Source organism: Lemur catta, chromosome X (assembly GCF_020740605.2).
Source record: "Lemur catta isolate mLemCat1 chromosome X, mLemCat1.pri, whole genome shotgun sequence".
In the NCBI taxonomy this organism is placed as follows: Eukaryota; Metazoa; Chordata; class Mammalia; order Primates; family Lemuridae; genus Lemur; species Lemur catta.
Genome location: NC_059155.1, coordinates 38054336 through 38072788, shown reverse-complemented (window position 1 = coordinate 38072788; position 18453 = coordinate 38054336). Strand labels below are relative to the sequence as shown.

At 44.3% G+C, this 18453-nt stretch overlaps 1 protein-coding gene across 1 annotated transcript in view; it reads left to right on the top strand.

Annotated features, from left to right (window-relative positions):
• The first annotated feature begins 928 nt into the window (after nucleotides 1-928).
• The window catches only part of FGF13 (fibroblast growth factor 13), a 510355-nt gene continuing 492830 nt past the window's right edge, over nucleotides 929-18453 (top strand). The window contains exons 1-2 of the mRNA XM_045538562.1: nucleotides 929-1074; nucleotides 2192-2404. Of these exons, the coding sequence (XP_045394518.1) occupies nucleotides 2356-2404 (49 nt within the window). The 5' untranslated portion in view covers nucleotides 929-1074; nucleotides 2192-2355. The remainder of the gene's footprint in view (nucleotides 1075-2191; nucleotides 2405-18453) is intronic.

The window sequence follows — 18453 nt, the reverse complement described above, 5'->3', positions numbered from 1 at the left end:
TTTGAAGAGAAATTCCTTCCTTCCCAGACCATTGATATTAATTAATGGTCTAACCTTGGGTTGGATAATCACATTGTGTCATCAAGCTCCAGATTATTAGATATTATTTACAAGAAAAATAGGCCTTTAGTTCCTTCCAGACTGAGGACGGAGGCTGCAAATTGAGTTTAGAGGGTTGCCGACCTTTAGACCCGGGCTGGCAGCAGGGGCAGCCCACACTCCTGGTCTTGAAAGCCACAGCAGGCTCTTGTAATTGAGTTACCGCCTGGGATTCAATAGGACTAATCCATCTATATGATTTCTTCGCCTGGTTTAATGCCATTAACAAAACCGAATTAAGAAGCGGGTGGGTCTGAGTGGAACGGGGAAACGGATTTTCTGCATGGGAGTCGCTACCGTGTCTCCATGGCCAGGCTGAAGCCTGAAGTCTGATTAATGGACGGCTCTGAGGACCAAGTCCTGCTAGTGGCTACCTCAGTCCCTCAACAGAGCGCCAGGCTTCTGGGGATTTGCACGCCCAGAAAAGGCTATTGCGAAAAGAGTTTCCCAGGACGCCCCAGGGGCTAATTCTTGACTACCCCGTTCCCTCCTCTTCTCTTCTTTTGGACTCTTTCTTCTTCCCCATTTGCCCCCTGTAGAACAATTTCTGAGCAGTTTTCCGTCTAGTTCTAATCTTCAGGGTCCTTCTCTGGGTTTTGTCGCATATATGCCCCAGGAGACATGTCGATCCTACTTATTCCTCTTCAGCACTCGCCCCCAATCCCAACTCACCCCATTTGCCTGGGGTTGGTCATCCTGGGCGGTGGGCACTCTTTGCATCCTGTTTGCCAACCAGAGCGACCAGCCCTAGGAGGAGGGGCCTGTGGGTGAGGGTGGGGGTGGGAGGTGGCATCCGCCGCGGTCAGTTTCACTCTCTGCCCTAGTGACATCCAGATCCCAGAGCGCCCTTCTCTCCTCCCCGAGAGCCCGGCTGTCTCAATTCGGGCAGCTGGCCGGAGGCGAAGAGTCAGCGACTCCCGGACGGAGATCCCACCGCTCGGTACAGACAGTTGCCAACAGCGGAGTCCCCAAAGTGTAGGTGGCAACCAGCGCGGGCCCAGGCAGCCCAGCCGAGAAGGCAAGCGCTGGAAGCAGAGGGAGTAGAGGGGCGGGGAGGGGGGGGGCGCCCGGGTTTGATCTCCACGGCCGGCCGACAGGCAAGCTCACTCCAGTGGCGCCCCCGGGCCCTGCCTGCCCCGGAGCGGCCGGGGACTCCCGGCCAACACGCTTGCCCGCAGTCCGCGGGGCTCGCCAGGGTTTTGCCAACCGGCGGCTGACGTCGGCGCGCCCCTGCCGAGCTTTCCTTTTACTACAGCCGGCAGGCGGCTTTGTGGGGCCCCGCCTTCGCCGGTCCCCAACCCCCGCGTGCCCACACCTTGCCGTTTATATAGAATGCGCCGCGGTGTTGATTCGCGGCTCTCTGGGACCGGAGAGTTCTTTGGAAGGAGAGCGCAAGCGAGGGAGCCGGCGAGCTCCAAGGGGGTGTGGGTGTAGGGAGAGAGAGCAGGTAAGGGCCAACGGTTCCCGCTCCTCCGCGGGCGGGCAACTCGGGTCCCCTTTTTGGCAAAATAATAGGAACCCCAAAATGGATTAAACAGAAAGAAAGAAAGAGGCGACCCTCCCCTCCGATTCCCCGCGGGCGAGAAGCTGTGCGGCTCTGCGGTGTAACAGGCTCACACGTTGCTCATCACATGTTCAAACATTTCCCTTTCGGGGAGGCTCGTTATTTTTAAGTGAATATTTTCGTCTTTGTTATGATTTTTTTTTAAAACCTTCCTCGGGGTTTTATTTTGATTGAGTTGGCGGCCCGCAGCGGATTGGGAGAGGCGGGCGAAAGGAGCCCGCCGGGGCGCGGGCAGCCCACCCAGGCAACTCCCGGCGAGCGGCCCGCGCGGAGCCGGGGGAGGCCGGCGGTGAAGCCGGGGAGTCCCGGCCGCGCCTCTCGGCCGCCCTGGGGGTGGCGAGCGCGGCTCTCAGCGGGCGGGCAGGAGCGGCGGGCGCGGGGCGCGGAGGAAGCGCCGCGCCGCTTTGTCTCTTCACTTCTTGAGCGCGGCGAGCGGCTCCTCCCGCTGCCGGCCGCTTGGGCTCGCGGCGGCGGCGACGGCGGCGGCTCCTCCTTCACCCCTCTCTTTTCCTCCCCACTCTCTCGTAGGCAGCGGCGGCAGCGGCGGCGGTGGGGAAAAGCGGATTCCGCCCCAAGCCACACCGAGGGGAGCTTGCGGTCTCGACTTGCCGCCCTAAGCACTCTTCCAAGTCCGGCCCGCTCGGCGAGGACTTCCGTCTTCTGGGCGAACCTTGTCAAGCAAGCTGGGATCTATGAGTGGGAAGGTGACCAAGCCCAAAGAAGAGAAAGATGCTTCCAAGGGTAAGCCCGCCAGCCGAGTCCGCCTGCTTCCCTTCTCTTGGTTTCCCTCGCCCCCTCGCGTGCGCGCCGCCCTCCAGTGGCTCCCTGCCTCCCTCCCAGAGCCTAAGCTGCCCGTGACCTCTGCGACCCCGGGCCACAAAGGGGAGGTCCAGGGCCGCTGGGGTGGGGGTCCGGGTTTGTACCACTTTCCCTCCTTCCTCGCGTAATTGTCGCCCCTCGAGTGCCTCCAGCCTCCTCCACTCCCCCTCTGGACGCACGGTGGTGGCGCTGCGGGCAAACGAAGCTGCTGCAGCCCGGAGCGCCGGGAACCGCGCTGTCTGCTACCGGCCGGCAGCCTGTCTGTACGAGTGCATGTGTGTGCGTGTGCGCGAGTGTGCATGTGTGTGCTGCGCGGGTGCAACATGGTGACATACTCAGGAATCTGCCCTGCTCTCAGAACCCAAGCTCGAACCCACCTTCAACCCCCTCTCCCCGCCTCCAATGCAAACAAAGAGCCTGGCCGACACACAGAACCCCTCCCCCCACGCTCCTTTCCCCCTCACACCCCCTAAACCCAAACTCCCTAGCCACCCCACCCCCCGGAGAAGGCAGGAGCTTGTACCCCTCGACATGCCGCGTGCAAAAGTGAGCAATCCCAGTGCCCTGGCGCCGCCCGCGCTGCGCCTCAGCAGCGAAGCCTCGCCAAACCCCGGGAGAACAAAGGCTGCTGTCCCCTTGCCACTAGTGTCCAGCAGGAGTGGGCCTCCGCGGGAGGGGGAAGTCCCCTCCCTCTGTTTGCTGGGGTTCAGCCACCTGGCCCAGGGCGCCCGACCACTGGTCCCCCGGAGTGCGCGCATCTCGGGCTGGGGCCTCCCACCGGCGGGTTGGGGAGGCGCAGCAGAGAGGGGCTCAGGCTGAAGAGAACTCAGGCAAACGAAGGGGCGCCCCCCGCCCCTCTCCAATCCCAGCCATTGCTTTTCTGAGGACTGGGATTAGCTCCTGAATGTGAACTGGAGACAGCAGCCTTGGAGACAGGGGTGCTGAGAGAGGCACAGAAAGGGGGTGTGGAAGTGCAATGGGGAATGGCAGGTGTCTTAGGTGCAAGTGTCCGGAATGGCCACAGAGCGGATGCTGGATTGGGCTGGACTAGCCCTGGGAGCTCCACGCACACTGAATCGCAGTGACTCATGCCCAGTCCACACTGTGGAAGTGGGGCTGTCCCCGGGGGTAGCCCCAGCTTTCACTCATGGAGGCCCCAGTTCCTCCCTGAGCCCTCGGGCCCCCTTTCCTCCCACTCCTTTCCCTATTCCTTTCTCTCGTCTCCTCCTTCTCGCCTCTCCCCGTCTCTCAGAGCTTTCTTTACCGGAAGATTCTAGGGCAACGCCAGCCCTCCCCCGCGGAAAGTTGTCAAAGTCTTCAGCTCAGGGCCTTTATCCTTATTTCTAAATGGAGCTGTTTCTTTTCCAACTAGTCAAAGGGGTGAGGAAAGGCTTGGAAAGTTTGTGGGGGTTAGATCTGTTGTCCTAAACGTCGGTGTTGCCATGGACCTGGCTCAAGGCTAGAATTCAATCCCATCTGAAAGAGTAACTTTGGAAAGTAGAACCGCCGTTACATGTTTCCAGGGCTGTCCTAATTGTGGAAGGTCTCAAACATTCATTCATATGAGAAAGGAATATGACTTCAGGATTTTTAAAAGGTTTTGGTTTCCACTGAGGGCCTAGAGAGGTAAATGCAATAGAAGATTGTAGCACCAAATTCATCTAGGGAAGATATTCCCTTTTTGAATCTGGGAGTATATCGAGTATATCAAGTTTGTTTCTGGAACTTTGGTTCCTGATTTCCTCAGGTGGTAACCTAAGGTTTATTTCAGGCTACCTTCAGGGACCCTGAAACCAAATTCATTCATAGAAAATGAGTTGCTGTTTTAGCAATATAATTTGCAATTGTCCAGGATGGGTTAACACATGTGGAAACAGGACAGCTTTCTATAATTTAAGAACGAAAATTTTTACTAGGCGTATGTCATAACATTTTCTTATGTTGACTCACCACAGTTAAAACCACATACCTCTCTGTAGGAATTGGGTAATTAGCACTTGGAATTATGGTTGTAATTAGAATAAATTAGAGTAATTTTATAAGGCAACTTTTAAGAAGGGAGTTTACTTTCCCGAGGAGATGGGGAGCTTATGGCTGCTAAGAGCAAGATTGCCATTTCAGCCTCTCTGTTGGTTGTTAAATTTAATAATTCAAAATAGTGAATGCACAGTAGTCATTAGTATTTTCTCCTTTTAAGTATGTGAAAAGTCCTGTGTGACTAAATTTTAAAGACTAGTTTTTATGTTAGAGATGAAAGATACTAGGTCTATTAATCTTTTTGGCCAATAAAGTTTATTGATATTGACCATATTTATGAAGAGGTTTTGTTATTTACACATTTCCTATATATAGGTCATCTTTGAATATTTTAAGCTAAGGAAATCATTAGCATATGATTTGTAACATAGCGAGATATAGGATCAAACATTTAATACATACTTTGAATATACACACATTTAATTTTGAATAATGATGTGACAAATGATTGAATCAAGTCAAATAATTTAGAAACAGTTTGAATAAATTTCATAATCTGTTTTCAGAGCCTACCACTCGTTTAAATTCAGCCTCCCACCCCACGAGTTGGGGCTCATGCCCACAGCCTATCATAACTGCACAGAAGATTACTATAGAGTACAGTGTTTCTAGAGTTTTTAAAGCACAAGTAGTAGGTAATCAGTAAGTTATTTTGTGCTGCTGAATAAAATATGGCTTTAAGAGCATATATATTGCTGATGTTCTTTCTAAATGACATTTTCTTCGGCTCATTGAGGTTAAGACCAGTGATGGACACTGATCTTTTTGATAACCTTTTCAATAAGGTAGCCAGACAAGGTAGGCTGTTCTCTTTGGGAGGGGCATGGGAATCTTAATTCTGTTTGAAACTATCAAAAAGGCCTCTTGTACACCTAGTTACCTTTTAAGTATTATATTTATGCTTTGCATAAACTTTAAAATTGGCAGATGTGTATATAGTTTGGATAATGCAGCTCTTGAAACAGAGGCTCTATTTCCATTTCAGAGAAGAAGAAAACATGACATTTGTTTGTTCAAGCAGATACTTGCTTAGCTTTGACTAACTCTTCTCTACTTTGTCACATAAGATCTTTTCAGCAGTTCTCTGTTGGAAAAGCACTCAGTTAAGGCTGTGTCCAGTTTACTGCAATTTGTGTTCCTGTGGCATCAGAAAACTTGTAGCCTAGTGCAGATAAAACCAAATCTTTTTTGAATTAAGTAAAAGTGCGAGCCAGTTCTCGATTTCAAAACCATCGTTTGGTTTGTAGCTACATGTTTGGAGTTGGGTGTGCTTTCCCTTGTGCTTAGCCTGAGAGCCACCATATTCAGGCAAGTTTCAAGGGGAGGTGGGCCGTGGGTTCTCTTGGTGAGGCAGCACTAGTGTCAGGCTGGGCTCATGCTGGCTGCTGGATGATAGAGGACAATTCCATGCATAATCCAAGAAGCCAGCCACTTGCACAGCTGTTGCTGTAATGGATTGGTGCCCACATGCATTTATGGCCACAGCTCCTTTTTTGTTCACTTCCCACCCTTTTCCAATAATCTCTCTACTTTATCCTACCTAAGAAGGACAGGGCACTGTGGTCAGGCAGCCAGCATATCAAGGCTTGAGTCCTGAATGCCTTCCAAAAGATCATCTTGGTCTTGGTGGTTTACTATAACAGATTCTGTCAAGTGTCTTTCTCAGGCTTGAGCCAGGCAAAGCAGGTGTTTAGAGGTATTTTACTGACAAGAATGTGTGACGTTGGTGACCTCTTATTAAAAAGTAACAATCATAATCTGTCTATTACTCATGTAGGAACTTGTTTTTTTTTCACTTTGTTATCATGGACCCGTGGTTTTATGTAGTGTCACAAACCACATAGTCTCTTCCATGCTGAAGGTGGTGATCATAGCATCGGTGAGGAGGTGTGGCCAGGGAGATTTCTAATCAGAAATGTTAGTCTGTTCATGGGGATAGATGCAGAAGATGGACGCATAATGTCCCCAAATCCTCTTCATTATTATTTATAGCGGCATGTAGTGTCTTTATTGACAGAGGCTGAAGCTAGATGAAGTGGAGGCATAGGTTAGGGGTACTGTATCTTTTCCCTAACTTAGTACTCCTTCCTCTATGCTGCTTTTGAGTACAGTGCAAATCATTGAAAGGAGTTAGGATGCATCCTAGGGCTGGAGATGTGGGTGACGTTAGAGTGGGAATGGATGTTGGATTGGGGACTGGGTGAGAAGCAGAAAGTGAGCTGTGTGATGAAGAAAGGAGTTGAGGTCCATGCCCGCAGCAGGAAAATGTATGGTGGCCTGGAGGCCAGGGTTAGGATTGGGGAGAGAATTGGAATCAGGGTTTAGGTGATAAGCCAGAGTGCCAATTTGTGAGGCAGTGAGTAAGAAGATGAAACTGTTAGCGTTCCAGGTCTCTTTGCAGCTGTGCTGTTTTATGTCCAAATCAACTCCTCATTCTGGGAATTACAATCAACACAGAGCAACCGGAATGTGTTGCAGCTCTTCAAATATATCCAATAAAAAGGCTTTCTAGTGTCTGCTTCATTATGACTTATATTTTTGGAGTTGAGAAATTTGAAAGGAACGGAAAATAATTGCCAAGATTAAACAGTTCAAGGAAGAAAAAAACACACGAATTAAAGTACACTGGGTGGAGGGGATCCTGTTATGCCTATTACCTTGCTCAGCTTATGTTATTTTTGAAATGTAAAGATTAGGCACATAATATGGCTTTAGCAATTAGTACAGAGCACACACATCTGCATAACTCATTTTCTGCAGTTACCGATTTACGTTTCCCTACCCGGAAGACTGATCATCACCGAGATTTATCAGCATAGGCTGAGGAGTGGATTCCAGGCTTGTTGTCCTGTGTAACATGGTTCATCTTAGTCAGCCTTCATCAACTTGAAATGTAGGTTATCTATTTGTGATATATCAGTTCTACAAATTCAGTCGAATCTTATTTCTGACATTTTTTAACTTGGCATTTTTATCACTTTGTTAAACGTCATATCTTGATGAAACATTTCCTAGGGGGTGTGGATTTCCAGGTAAATGCACTAATTTCTTTTTTTTGTTTGTTTTGCTTGTTAAAATTTATTTAAATGAAATTGTACAGAATATACTGTTTTATATCAGTCTAATTTAGTTATGTTTGCACATATTTGTACTGTTGCTGTAATTAATGTGTATATATGTATAATATCCTTTTTTATTTTTATTTTTTTTATTTCAGCTTATCATCATGGGGGTACAAAAGTTCAGGCCACATACGCTGCCCATGTCCCGCCCATCCCTCTGAGTCAGAACTTCAAGCATGTCCATTCCCCAGACAGTGCGCATTGCACTCATCATGTAGATATACCCCCATCTCCTCCACCCCATCCCCCTGAGTCAGAACATTCAAGTGTGACTATTTCCCAGACGGTGTGCAACGCACTCATCATGTAATGCACTAATTTCTTAAATAAAGTGAAACAACATATAGTAGTTGTTATGACCACCACTCAGCCCTCAGGTCCAATTTCTTGTTGAATTGGATGGCCATTTTTTTTCCTCCAAGGCAGTGTTTTCCAGGGTACTAACTCTGAAAATGCAGGTTTTGTATTAGAAAAGAGATATATTCTTCAATTCTTGGGGCACGATGGAAACATGAAGGACTATTTTATTATGGGATCTGGGTTGTAATAAGCATTAAGCCAAAATTACAATTACTGTATGTTGAGATTGCTGTAAAGCAGTTCTCATGGCCTAGTCTTGTCTCAGCCCTTTGAAATTACTTTCAGCATTGATTTGCAAATGGAAATAGTATTAGTGTCACTGGCTAATGACCTTCCCTATGGGCTAAAGGCAGAGGGGAGTAGGTGTCCTTGCTGATTCTTTTAAATCTGGCAGCACTCTTGGCTTCTGCTGGTGTACAGTTGTGGTTGACATTCTAGAGAGTATAGTAGGGCTGGCTTGAGCTAAAGTGGCTGGCTTGGCCTGCCTCCAGAGTCATCAGATTTGGTGTAGACAATCACTATTTGGCCGAAAGGAATTCCTGCCCTTCTTTCTGGATCCTGTAAGTAGGGCCTGGGAAGAAAGAAAAATTCTTCTGGTTAATGGTAAGCCTGGTCACAGGATGAATTAGAAAAAAAGTTAAATTTTTAAAAATAGTACAAACCCAATTTCCTTTTTTTGTAATTGAAGTTTACCGACAGTAACGTACAAATCTTAAGTGTGCATCTTGATGATTTTTTACAAATGTTTACACCCATGTAATCAACACCAAAGTCAAGACATAGAATGTTTTTGTCACCCCAAAAAGTTCTCTTATGCCCCTTTCTAGTCATTCTCCTCTCAAAGGCAACTACTATTTTGATTTCTATTGTCATCTATTAGTTTTGCCTGTATGTACTCTTTGGTTTCTAACACACCTAGCAACCTCCCCTTCCAGCATGCTTCCTTCCCTTGTTGTTACCCCTTCTTTTTGTGTTGTCCTCTGGTTTCTTGGAAGACCCCCACCCTGCCCCACACTAGGACACTCACTAGGATCTTTGACCTGGTTGGGCTACTTAGGAATAGTTGTTGAATGACCTGGGCAAGGTAGGGAATTCCTTTAAGCTGTAGTATGTTTTAGTCATCATTTAATAATGATAACAATAATGAACATTGATGTCATTATTATTGTAAGCTTCTAAATTATTGAGCACTTACTATTTGCTATGCAAACATTATTTTTACATATATCTTAGTTAATCCTCATGACAGCCAAATAAAGTACAGTAGCTATTAATGCATATGGAATTTAGTGATGAGAAAATTTAAGTTCATGGAGATTGTGCAGCTTGTGTGAGGTCACACAGCTAATGGTTTGCAAATTACTAGCATAGTACTTGGTCTTGTAGTTATCAATAAATGATTGTCAAATGCAAGTGCAGTGCACCTATCAAAATTCATTGGTCCTATGCTCTGCTTACTTCCTGTTTGTTGTCATATTGGAAGGCAGTGTGATAGAGAAAGGCTTTGTCAGAGCCTCTTGGTGGCTTAATCTGATAGATACCTGAGGATATTTACATTTTACCCAAGTATTACTGGAGGCAGAGCTTTCACTCAGAGGAATCAATCATCAATGGTTGACTTTCTAACACTTACCTAAGTTGGGGAAGTGATTTTGGTTGGGGTCCTAAAAGTAATAGTATTTTCTAAACACTGACTATATGCCAGGGATTTGACATGAAATATCTCATGAAATCTTCATAACAATTTATGGAGGATAGATATCCATAGTATTCCCATTTGGCAGATGAGGAAACTGAGTCTCAGAGACTAGGGCCATCCTGAGGTCATTCAGCTAGCAAGATGGGTGGAGTGAGGATTTGAGCCAGATTTGATTGACTCCAAGTCTACCTCCTAACCACTAACCACTATGTTATACTGCCTCCCTAGGCAGCACAGTTGATACTTTTCTAATCCAGGTTTGCACAAAGTAAAAAATTACTTTCATTCACCAAAATGGACATAATTAGGAAGAATGTGTCTATACAAATGCATGGTTGCTCCAGGGCTATTGTCTTTGTTCAGCTGAACGAATCTCTAAACATTTCTTGGGTGGCTTTTCTATACCAGGCATTGTGCTAAACCTTGGCATATAGAGATGAAAGAAACCCATCCTATCAGAGTGCCCTTTCTTTTCCCCTTTGGCGGTGGACATTCTGGCTTTTCACTTTCCAACGGTGCATCTCACCTTACTTGGCCATTCTTTTGAACCATCACTACAGGACATTGGCCAGGTGATTGTAGCCTTCATGATTTAATCATTTGTCAGTTTGAAAATAACGGTACTTTTTTCCAGAACTGTATCTGAAAGCTTGTTTCAACGGTGTTTTCAAGATTACACTTCCTCTTAATTCACTACTGAGTAAAAACCACTTGTTTATTTTATTTTTCATTATGTGGCATATGCTTTTAGTCTGTCTCTCATCAGAATCATATGTCTCATTTCCCTTCTCTGCTCTGCCTTTCTCTCAACCCTACCCTGTTCTCCCTTCCTCTCTCCCTCTCTCCCTTTCCCCTCCTTCCCTTTCTTGTCAACAGATGTCAGTGGTTTTTATTAACCGAATGGGGTTCCTTAGAGTGTGCTGGGCTCATTGGAGGATTCTCATTTCTGGATTTTTCTCCTTTGATACCCATATTAACTTCAGTGAAAGAAATGCCCCCTGCCCAAAGTGCAGCTCCATGGAAGAGGCTTTTCACTACTTACATAACTCATTTTAAATGGGAAAATAAAAAAGTGCGAGCTTTATTTTTTATACTATTTATGCTGCCTTCAGTTAGATAATATTTCCAAAAATATATCTTGTTAACAGAGACACACGCCTTGAACGAGCATATTAATTATAGTTCTCAAAGCTGGGAATCATTTAGTGTTTCTCTATGCTGCAGAACCTATGTTTAACAGCTGTAATTAACAGTGACGGGTCTATTGCATAGCTATAGGTAAGTTTAATAACAAACACGAAACCCAGTTCTCAAAACTCTCTCCAAATAATGTAGGTAGCATTTGTACTGCTCTGAAACTGAGGGTTACTAAACAGCTAGAGTTCTTAAAATATTTATCTTGCTGTTAAAAGTAGAAGTAAACAACCTAAAGAAGGCAGGCTGAGTGAAGTTCTTGAATATGCCCATAGATATTTTCAGAATTGTCTTTCAACCATGACTTTGAAAGTATTGAGAATTGACCTGCTTATTTTGCCTTTGATTCCCTATGCGTATGCTTGCCTCTCCCCTTGAGGGGTGGTTATTGAACATTAAGGCTTCCAAGAGCTCTTGAATTTGCGAGTGGTTTTCGGAGCTCTGGGAACAATGCGAGCCATTCTCTGGAAACAGGGCAGGGTGCTCCTAGATGCTCTCATTCCAGGGAGCATTTGTTTTCCGACTAGCTGGGAACCGGACGATCGCGCTGAACGGTCTGGTCAACCAGCGTCCCTCAGTCGCCGTGAATCTGGCAGGCGGGTTTATTACAAACCTTAGTGTGCTCATTAACCTCGTGATGTGGCAGCTGCCTAAAAAAGAAACACGGAAAAGTTGTGTCACCGAAGGTGAAACTTGGCGAATAGCTGCTCGGCGCCGGGCATGACAAAGCTCCTTCCGGGCGGCCGCGGCGGTGGGCAGCAGGGGGTTTTGTTCGTTTGCCCTCGGTGCCCACAGCCCGGCCGGCTCCTGTGGAGGCGCCACAAAGGGAGCCATGGCCCGGGCCAGAGCGCTGGGGCAGGCGTTGCGGGCGGCTGCAGGCGAGGGGAGAGTCTGGGCGCCCCGGTGCAGCCCCGGGCCTCGCAGTCTAGACCGCCGGCGCTTTGCCGGTGGGAGGCAGCGGCAACATGGTGGCGGCCAGAGCAGCACTGGGGGTGGCTGGGCGGGGTCGAGGGAGGCGCCCCCTCCCCCCTCACACCTATCCAGGCCGTCCTTGTTGTCCTATTGCTGTCCTACACCCTACCCACCCGCTGGATGCCTCAAAGGCAGACACAGAAGGCCAAGATTCCAATCAGAGCCTTGAAGTCAGTCAGGGCTTGGCCAACACAAGTGCTTTGCTTTCTCTGTCTTCTAGTCAATGCTAATTCGATTTTAGCTATTCAAAAACCCGAGGATGCATCTTGAGCAGTTTTGAATTTATTTGTGTGTTTTTATATTGCATTGCCTTTTCAGATTACAAAATAATGCACGTTTACCAGGGATTATTTGGAATATCATAAAAGCATAGAGAAGAAAATATCACCCAAGTTTCCACTCCCCAGTTAACTTTTTGAGGTTTTCTTCCCAGTCTTTTTTCTCTGCATATTATAATACACACACAGACACGGATGATTATTTTTAAGTATGTGTGTTGGATCACGCGGAATCTACTATAACTGCTCTTTTTTCTCAACATGTTATAATGTTATTCTATGTCATTAAATAATCTGCACCATCATTCTTAGTGTGTATACTGGGTGTGGAATTGGGGGGTGACAAAGGAGAGGTGGTGATTTTGTGCCTGGAGTGTGAAAGGTTTTTTGCACCTTCTTGAGATTCCTTCTCACTGGACTCCACAAGCACTATATAGTATTTTATAAAAGTACATATATGAATATACACATATATGGGGCTACATATATGTGTGTATGAATCTGTAAATACAAAACTAAATACATGTAGACAGCTGTCCGTATATGTCTAAATAAATACACAACAAATATGCTTAGAATAAATCCTGATAGAATATACACCAAAAGGAATATCTGGGTGGGTGGCTCATGGAAGCTTATAGTTTTCAATCATATTTTCTATTTTTCTCTACAGTGGACATATATAATTATATTAATGATATAATAACAAATAATATAAATAAAATATTTCTTATTATCTTCAAACTGACTTTTCTGCTCCAGCTCCCATCATTCCTTGATCTGGAATGCCCTTCTTATTATTTCTACATTTTATGATCCTTCATATAGGCTTAACCTATATCTTCCAGGAAGCCCTTCTTCTACCCTCCCAGCAGGGCTTACTCCCTGTACTGGGCTTCTGGGTCACTTGTCTGGCAATCACTATGGGCTTACTTTGGGTATATCTCTGGTGTTTAACTTTTCACCTGCTTATGTCTTATCACCCTGACTGGCTTGTAATCTCAGGGGTCCTTTTCACAAAACAGGTGCTCCATAAATGTGTTACTTACTGACAAGGCTCAGCATCCCTCCTAGGTTTCTTTAAATGTTCCTATACCTTTGAAACTGTACCAAAAGCCCTTAGAATGACAGCAACAATCCAGGTGGATTTAATATTACTAATTTAATTTGGGCTATCATTGCTATTCCACAATGGGCCATCTTCCACATAAAAATGGCTACATGGCTAAAAGTATGGATTTTAGAGACTTGGGTTCACATCTAAGTTCCTTTACTTATTTGCTGAATGATCTTGGTCAAATAACTTTCTAAGCCTCAGTTACACCAAAATGAAAATGATTATATTGATCTCATATGATTATTTTAAGGATTAAATGGGGTAATATATGGAAAGCATCAAAGATCAGGCCAGCTACATAGAACTTTGTCAATGCTGACACTGGTAATATTACTGAAATAGTAATGATTTTCATAGTGGTTATTCAAGTTAGAGGATTCTTGTTAGAAGATATTTTGGTGACAGAAACAAGTATATAGATTCACACATCTGTCTGACAGTCATACCCCAATTTAAGGGATTTCAATTATTCTAATTCATGTATTAATTAATCCAGCCATTGATTTACTCAATAAATATTTATTGAAACTTCTATTTGCCAGCTGCTGCTTTAGACACTGAGAATACAGCAGTGAACAGAACAGATAACTATCCCTGCCTTTATGAAGTTCGTATTTTACAAATTTACTTCAGGGAAACAGACTTTCAGTGCATGAAGAACTCTGCTCCATGTTGGTGGTATGTCAAGCAGTGAGTGATCTGGTGCCCATCACAGCCATCGGGGCCTTGGCCAGGCCAAACTACCAATGAAGTGACCTGGATGGAGTCAGATATGGGTTGTTAATCTCTGGTTCAGGGACCACTAAAGTTGTGGTTCCTGAACCTGCTTGGGCATCAGCATCACATCCCACCACATATATCCCACCATGAGAATTTGATTCAGTAGATCTGGATATGAGGCTTAGGAAGCCATAGTTTTTGCTAAGCTCCTTAAGTGGTTCTAATGTACAGCTGGTGTAGGGACCTGCTGCTGCTGAGCAGTGTTTCTCAATCTTGCCTAAAGTTAAGAATCACCTGTAGGGTTTGTTTAAAAAAAAAAAAAAAAGAACACAACATTCCTCCTGATCTACTGAATCAGAACTTTAGGAAGAGAGCCTGGTAATCTGAATTGTAAACAGTGTCCTGGTGATTCTTATAATCAGGCAAGTTGGGGAAACATTGTCCCAGAGATAATCACAGGATCCCTGGAAATTATATGTAAATGTGCATTTTTCGGGTGAGCAGGCTCCATGGGTTTCAACAGATTCTCAAAGTAGACAGTGACTCCAAAAATGTTACATGAGGTAGAGCCCTGAAATTTAGGCCCAGCATTGTTGTCATCTGTGTGTTTTTGGTTTTCAGTTTCCTCGTGGGTTGAATTAACCTTAAAGATCCTCCCAGTCTGACGCCTCTTCTACATGCAAATGTTCTGCTCTGAAGCCTCGTTTCTCTCCTTTTGCTCCTCTTTTCTGTAATTGCCACTCTTGTCTCCAATCTTGCCTCCATTCTTCCTCTTGCTGGCCTCTCGTTAGGAGTAAATGGGGAAGAAAGAAAATTTCAAAGCCTGGGCCCCTCCAGAGAGGGCAGGGCTTGGAGGGAGCTTTGGGAATACCATTCAGAAATGGCAATCCCAGCACACCTTTAGTATGGCAGAGTTCAATGCCAAATATTTTGACCCTTATAGTGGCTTGAACCTCAGTGGATCTTAACGTGGTGGGATAAGGGTTTGGGAATGGGATTCTCAAATATTCTTCTGCCAGTCCAGAGCAGGATGATGTGGGATGGGCAAGGTAATTCTCATTCTGTTTGGACAGCACTTTTCCTGCTGGTATCTGGCAGTGGGTAGGGGTGGGAGGTGGGAGCAGGAGTGTGAGGACTGAGCCAGGCCTAGGTGCACCCCCACCTCTTCTCATCCTCCAGTGTCCGTGTAATTAGTTCATGACCAATCAAGTACATTGACCTATTACTGCTAGTTACTTTGAGTTATAAATGGTTTTTATTTCCTCTGTGGAATTGGGGGTTCAGGCTGTATAGGATGACCTGATTTGTATCACAAGAGCCTTTGGGACTTTGACAGATTTCACCATTTAAAAAACACCCAGCTTCCTCCCTCCACCCCACTGGACATAAAAGCAACCTTTGAATTTATGGCACAAAGAGCATGTCTTTAAAGGGCAGCATGCACAAAAAGGGAGGAAAAGGAAGTAAGGCAGTTCATCTTCTTTTCTGAGGCCATTGTCTCCGGACAAGTGACAAAACTGAATACCTTGAAAAATCTTGTATTGATTTTTAGTGCAGAGCCATCTTTCTAGGATCTGAAAACCCTGGTAGAAGATAATAAACTTGCTCCCTTGTCTCTGAGCCAGAGTTGAGTTGCTTCGCTCACATGGGCTGGCAGAAATGACAGTAGTTGCTCTGCTGGCAGTGAGATTGGGTCCAGGATGGATCTCTCTTGACCATATTGTATATAGGTGAGGCTCAGTTTATGAAAACCTTATATATACAAATTGGACTCAAATGGCGAAAGGGGAGGTAGTTACAATATTGGAAGAGTTATTGTTTCATGAAGAGTTTTTCTTTTAATAGCATCATCTTTAGTGTACCTGCATGTTTCTTTAGGGATCAAGGACTACTTGATTAAAAAGAAAGAAATAAAAGCCAAGCCTAGAGGCCTCTTGAAGCATTTGAGTTCTCTGCAAATTCTAATTAGAAACTGTTGCTTGGAGTAGCTGTTTTTGCTTCCCAGATTCTTCCTGTTAAAATTTTAATTATTTTAAATTTTTTGTTGTGATAAAATATACTGTGTAAAATTGACCGTTTGATCCATTTTTAAGTGTCCAGTTCTGTGGCTTTAAGTATATTCGTGTTGTCCTGCAGCCATTCACTATATTCCACAGGTTCTTAATAATAGATTATAATGGCCTGAAGGTACCTTAATCATCATTTGGTCCAATCTTCCCATTACAGAGAAGAGGAATCAGGCCCACAGAGAGGCAATGACCCGCCTAAGGTCATAGAGCAAGTTAATGGCAGGGGCCTAGCCCATTGCATTTGTATGTTGACACAGTGACAGATTCAGGCAGGTGGCCTCCTTTACTGATGGAAGAATCAAAGATTTGTTTAAATATTTAGGATTTTTTTATTTTTTCTTTTATCAAGCAAGCAGCCAATCATTATGGTTTGGAGCCAAAATGCCCTTCAGACACCATCTAGTCCAAATTCTTTATTTAAAATATTGGCTGTATTTGCTATTTCTTAATCCAAGTTGAACTACGAAAAGATGCTAACATTCTAATTTCTAAAATACAGGAGAATTCTCCTCCAGCCTTCCTTCCGCTGACCCCATGACATTCCATGGTGAAACCAGGTCCTTTGTGGGTAGCTGTTATTAATAAGCTTTCCTTGGGATGTTTACAATAACTGCGGTGACCTATAATTTTGCTTATATTGTTTCTTCCCCACAAAGGAAAGAACAGGTTTTAAGGGTGTTCATCTCTTCTCATACCAATGTACTTATCCCTGACCAAAAGAACTAAAGCATTGTATTTTTTCTTATTTATGTATTAGGTGAGGAAACCTTCATTAGATAGAGTACAGAATTTCTACACAGGTTACACATTTAGGGACTTTGGGTACCACAGCCATATTTTCTTGGAGTCTAGTTTCATGACAATGTACCGCATAGCACTGTAGCATGATCTTTCTTTAAAATTTTATTTTTGTTTTTAATTGTGGTAAAATACACACAACATAAAATTTACTGTCTTAACCATTTTTAAGCATATAGGTCAGTAGTGTTAAGTATTTTCACATTGTTGTGTAATCAGTCTTCAGAACTTTTTTATCTTGCAAAACTGAAACTTTATAACTATTAAACAACTCCCCATTTCCTGCTTCCCCCAATCCCTGGTAACCACCATTCCATTTTCTATTTCTCTAGGTTTGACTACTTTAAACATCTCATATAAGTGGAACTATACAGTATTTGTCATTTTGTGATGGGTGTATTTCATTTAGCATAATGCCCTCGAGGTTCATCTGTATTGTAGCACATGTCAGAATTTCCTTCCTTTTTAAGGCTGAATAATATTCCATTGTATGGATAGACCACATTTCATTTATCCAGTCATCCATGGAGGGACATTTGGGTTGCTTTCACCTTTTGGCTGTAATGAATAATGCTGCTATAAACATGGGTGTAGATCTTTTTTTAATTGATGGGAGAAGTGGTTTTAACATACTCGGTTTGTTTCTTCAATTTTTACTCTTAGGTTATCAAAATAACATGGTGAATAAAATGAACAAAGAACCCAAATTGTCAGGGACCTGGAGTATTGAGGTGCCAATACAGATGATTACATGTTTGCGAACCATGAGAAGAGAGAATAGGACATTTCTGGGTCCTCTTAGGTCTATTATTGTTTATGTTTATTTTTGTACAGTGATTCTTTGTAGGAAAATGTACTTCCTCTTGTGATAGCCTCCATGACCCTTTATCCCTGCACTTGGAGTGGTTGTGCCTTCCTGTGCCCTTTGACATATATTTCCATTTTCCTTTGTATGTCTCTCCCACTGTACTGTAAACTTTTTGAGCTCAGGAACCCTGTCATTCATTTCTGGATTCCAGGTACTTAGAACAGAGCCTGACCCATCAAGTAAATGCAATAAATACTTGTTTGAGTAGAAATTTGACTCATTTTGTCATTTGGAAAAAAATTAACTTCCTAGTTAGTCTTGGAACAATTTGACATTTTTATTTATTTTTGTTTGCTTCTTCTATGTGTAAGACATGGCTCATGTTTAGGAGCACAGATTAGGCTTAAAAGTATGTAGCAATTAGTTTTTTTTTCTGAACCTTTTATGGGGAGTGGGAGAAACGTTTGTTGAATACTTAGCATTAAATGGAAGAAATATCCAAGCCCTGACTTTAGTTTTGATTTGGGTAGGTCCCTTTGATATTTCCACTATCCATTCTCTCCTCCCAGCCACCTCTGAAGATGCTATGCACAAGAAGTATTGTGTGTGGCTTTGGGTTGGCCAGCTAGTGCTATGAGTGCTGTATTTGTATCAGGGCACAGATTTCCCACTGTCTGTATTGGCTCCTAAGCCTTGTTTTTCATGCCCTCTGCCTTCTTCTGAACCCTCTCCAACATCTTTATAAGTTTCCAGAAAAAGAAATCTCCCAAAGTGGGCTCTGGTTTCTAAGAAAGTTT